This window comes from Arachis ipaensis, chromosome B01, assembly GCF_000816755.2.
Source record: "Arachis ipaensis cultivar K30076 chromosome B01, Araip1.1, whole genome shotgun sequence".
In the NCBI taxonomy this organism is placed as follows: Eukaryota; Viridiplantae; Streptophyta; class Magnoliopsida; order Fabales; family Fabaceae; genus Arachis; species Arachis ipaensis.
The window spans coordinates 13,350,694-13,354,716 of record NC_029785.2 but is presented as its reverse complement, the minus strand read 5'-3'; the positions used below and the strand labels follow the sequence as shown (position 1 = coordinate 13,354,716).

Genomic DNA, 4,023 nt, shown 5'->3' with positions numbered 1-4,023 from the left:
TAAATAATAATTTTATTTATATGTAGATTTGTTAATAATATTTTAAATTTTGACAATTTTTTATTTTTTATAAATACAAAACTAATTTGATTTATTTATAGTCTTTTGTCTATATTTTAAATTTTTATGGATAAAAATAGTAGAATTATCATATTAATGCTTTCATGCATACGATGTGATTTAATAGTTTGGTATAGGAAGAGAGATTTAACAGAAAACGCGATCTAAAATGTAATTTTTTTTACACAACACTAAGTTTATTTCAAATATCATATGTTTGTAACCTAATTTAGGGTCTCATAATTTTGTATCAAATACTCAGTTTGATTTAATTGTAGTATATGCTTCTTGTTTACTTGAAATATTGTTACTTAAACCCCTTTAATATTTTGAATAATATTTTTCTTATAAATTGATGTATTTGGTGAAGATAAATGGATACCTATTCTTTAGCTTTGAGAAGAGCTGATCTGCATGTAGAAGATCATAAGTTCTTGGATAGGTGCTAAAGGATTCACACCAATCATGATAAATTCCAATTAGACCACGCTCATAGATAATAGGAAGTGTGTCCGGAGAATCAATGTTCACCACATTGAATACCCAAAGTTGAAGATCCCTTAGAGCTGCAGCAAATCTACAAAAAAAAATTGAACATTAATAACTACCCCAAAATGCTCTCGCTAATAACACTGGAATAATAGTGGGTAGAGAATAAAAAATGTTAACACAGATCTAAAAAAAGAGTCGTAATCTACAGGATTTTATCTAGACAGTCTAACTTAATAATTATATTAGTGGCTGTTTTCACAAATTGAATCTGTGATCTTAAGATCACACGGAGACAACTCAACCGTTATTCTAAGACTCTTTTTCGGCTTTGATTATTAATTAATGCAGTTTAATTAAGTTTAATAAATAAAGATGTAGGTACCCGCCATAAACAGCTCGCATGTCCATGACATTTCTGATATTAGACCAACTAACACCATTATTGCTAAGCTCGTCTATAACATCTTTCCAACGTTGATCTTCTTCGACAAAATCTTGAGGAAGTGGTTTTCCGAAGATGCCTACTTGCGAGTCGCTTAACCAGTATGGGGCTTTATGTAGCCTTTCCGGCCATGCTTCAGGCCATTCGGCTCCTCTCTCACTCTTCTCGCCTGGCAACTTGTGCAGGCATGCTTGTAGTGGTACGTACCTGTAATATTAATATATATTTCATAAAACTTTTTATTTACAAAATAAAAATAAAAATATAGAAAATTGTGATATTAATTTTAACAATATATCTTTTAAGTATTTTTAAAGTGTTATAGTCAATATAAAAATCCTTAGCATGCAATTAGAAATTTCGAAAATTACCAGGCAGCATTTGGGTCATCATCATCTTTGCACATAGGAGGTTCATTTTCCTCCCTTTGCTCATAGCATTCGTTGGACACAGGTTTTCGGAAGAAAGCAGCACCAACTTGGTTCAATGTATCATTTTTTATGGTCACCAGCTCCCAGCACATGGCTTTCGTTAGAGCAGACATTTCTACAAGAGAATAACACGCCGTAAGTCCCTATAATAGAAATGATGATTTTTTGAATGAGAAAGAGAATTAAGTTGGTTTGTTATCATACGCTTCCATATTTCAACATCTTCTTTGAGCGTCTGATACACAGGAGTAGCAGACCAAACAAAGAAACCCCCTGGCCTCAAAACGCGGTTCAATTCCAAAAGCAGCAAGCCACCTAAAAAAATAGTAATATTTGCTAGTGACGTAGCATTACTGTTGAGGAAGAAGACATATAGTAAGAAGAAAGCGTACCATCTTCATGCCAAGGTACACGACAACGTGCACAATGGACAAGATCAAAGACGCGACCGGGGAATTGGAGCCTTTGGGTACCCATGACAGCTGATAAGGCTGGTATCCCTCTCTCAAGGGCGAATTGCACTTGTGCTTCATGCTCATCTTTCGGTGCAAATGACATTGCAATTACATCTCTTTCAAATAGATAACCTCCAAAACTACCCACCCCACACCCAACATCCAATATCACCCTTGTGTGTTTTCCCCATGCAATCCCTGCTTCCGCCTGCAAATCACCAATTACCCACTTCTATTCAAAATTCACCAACTTAAATGTAGGCACGATAGCAACATTCTTAATATAATTACTACATTATCTTACAACAAATGCTCAATGCTTGACTCTACGTACCTTTTGAAGAAAATCAATGTAGTGGAGAGCTCCATGAATAAACTGGGTGCCACCTCCTGGAAATGTCAAGAATTCACCCGTTAACTTCACCCAATTCTGGTGCCCCTTCACCTCTGCCAGCTTTGTGTGTGGTATATTATGGTACCATATCTATTTTAACAAGAAAAACTACAATCTTTAAGCCCATGAAATTAGAAAATTAAATCTCATTATCATCATATGAATATTTTACATGACGTCACCTTATCTCTGCTGCTAGGCCATGGTATGTGTTCTTTGTAACCGTTTGGAAGTGGAACTAAGCAAGTAGGTGCATCCTCAGGGCAATGGCGTTCCCTATGCTCATAGTGTTTCCTATGTGAATACTTGAGATACTTTTCATTATCCAAACACGGTATAAAATCAAATCCTGCAGTTACATTGCATAGATGCCACTCCAAATCATTGTTATTATCATCATCACCCTTTGCTTCCTCCTGCTTTGATGGTTTCTTCCTTTTCTTCTCTGCTTTCGGCTTCTCTGCTTCCTGTGTACTATCGTCATTTTCCCCTTTATCCTCTCTCAACTGCTTTTCATTCTCTTGTTCGTCATTACCTAACGAGCTTTGTTCTTGGCTTTCGCTTCCACCGGTGTCCACATTATTATTCTGAGACTCCATACTGGTGCTTTGTTCTTGATTTTCTTCATCCTTCTGACTTGCTTTAATCTGGTTGTTGTTATCATTGTCTGATGAACCATTTTCGTTTGACTCCGATGATGCTTCGTTCTGAGTTGATGATAACAGGGCACCATCATCAGAATTGTTATTGTCTGATGAACCATTTTCGTTTGATTCAGATTCTTCGCTTTTCGTTATGCCGTCAGATGAATCATCTTGGTTGTTGTTAACGGTTTGATCAGATGATTCGTCTGGGTTGTCATTGTTGTTGTTGGTGTTAGTTACGGATTCAAGGAGTTCTTCTTCGGTGTTATCAATGGCGGTGTGGGTGGTTATCGTTGCGCGTTTAGGTGATGAGACCATAGAGTTGGAAGCTACCATCCATACACCGAAGACACATAGTGCAACGAAGACTAGTGTTGTGACGGTTGAAGTGTAAGATGTTGATGATGGCCTCTTATTGCCACGTCCCTTCGAAAACGCTGGTGCCATTGATGTTGAGCTCAAACCTTTCCTTGTTGTTTGAAGGAAGAAGGAAGGGTAGGCAAAAACAAAGAAAGAGAAAAATTCAGTTTGTGAGAGAGAGAGAGTGTTAGTTTTCAGAGAGATTTTAGTGGTATTTGCGGTGGAAAATGCAGGAAAATAGTTTGTGGAAGTATGAGTGATCCAAAGGAGTAGGAGTAGGAAATTTGTTAAGACAGTTTGGGGTTCTATATTAGTGGGGGAGACAACAAAAATGAATAACACGGGGTGCACTAATATTTTAGTGTATAAACTAATATTTTTACTTGTAAGTATATTTAGGGAATATAAATCTTTTAAAACTACCTCAATTTTGTCCTTATATTATAGATTATGACACAAAAAATTTTTAGAATTAAACTACTTTTACAAAAAGATCGAGACAAAAATTACCGTTGGCTAAGAAGACCAGGGTGTCCGTAGATAAAAATCAAATAATAAGATTTTTAGTTATTATTTTCATGTAAAAGTATTTAACTTATTACTAATAATTGATTTTAATATTTTAATTTTAATTTTAATACAATTAAAAAATATCATGTTGTATATTTTTATTGTCAAATTTGTAATTAGTCATTAATAATGATATATAAAAGAGATAGAGTGGTTGAAGGAATAAGAGAGATAG

The 4,023-nt window shown here is 35.2% G+C and overlaps 1 protein-coding gene across 1 annotated transcript in view; it reads right to left on the bottom strand.

Moving 5' to 3' along the window:
- The window catches only part of LOC107646748 (probable methyltransferase PMT27), a 5,048-nt gene extending 1,472 nt beyond the window's left edge, over positions 1-3,576 (bottom strand). Inside the window, exons 1-7 of the mRNA XM_016350913.2 lie at positions 2,457-3,576; positions 2,215-2,364; positions 1,818-2,088; positions 1,630-1,740; positions 1,366-1,540; positions 935-1,201; positions 443-637 (exon numbers count right to left, since the gene is read on the bottom strand). Coding sequence (XP_016206399.1) covers positions 443-637; positions 935-1,201; positions 1,366-1,540; positions 1,630-1,740; positions 1,818-2,088; positions 2,215-2,364; positions 2,457-3,365 — 2,078 coding nt within the window. The 5' untranslated portion in view covers positions 3,366-3,576. The remainder of the gene's footprint in view (positions 1-442; positions 638-934; positions 1,202-1,365; positions 1,541-1,629; positions 1,741-1,817; positions 2,089-2,214; positions 2,365-2,456) is intronic.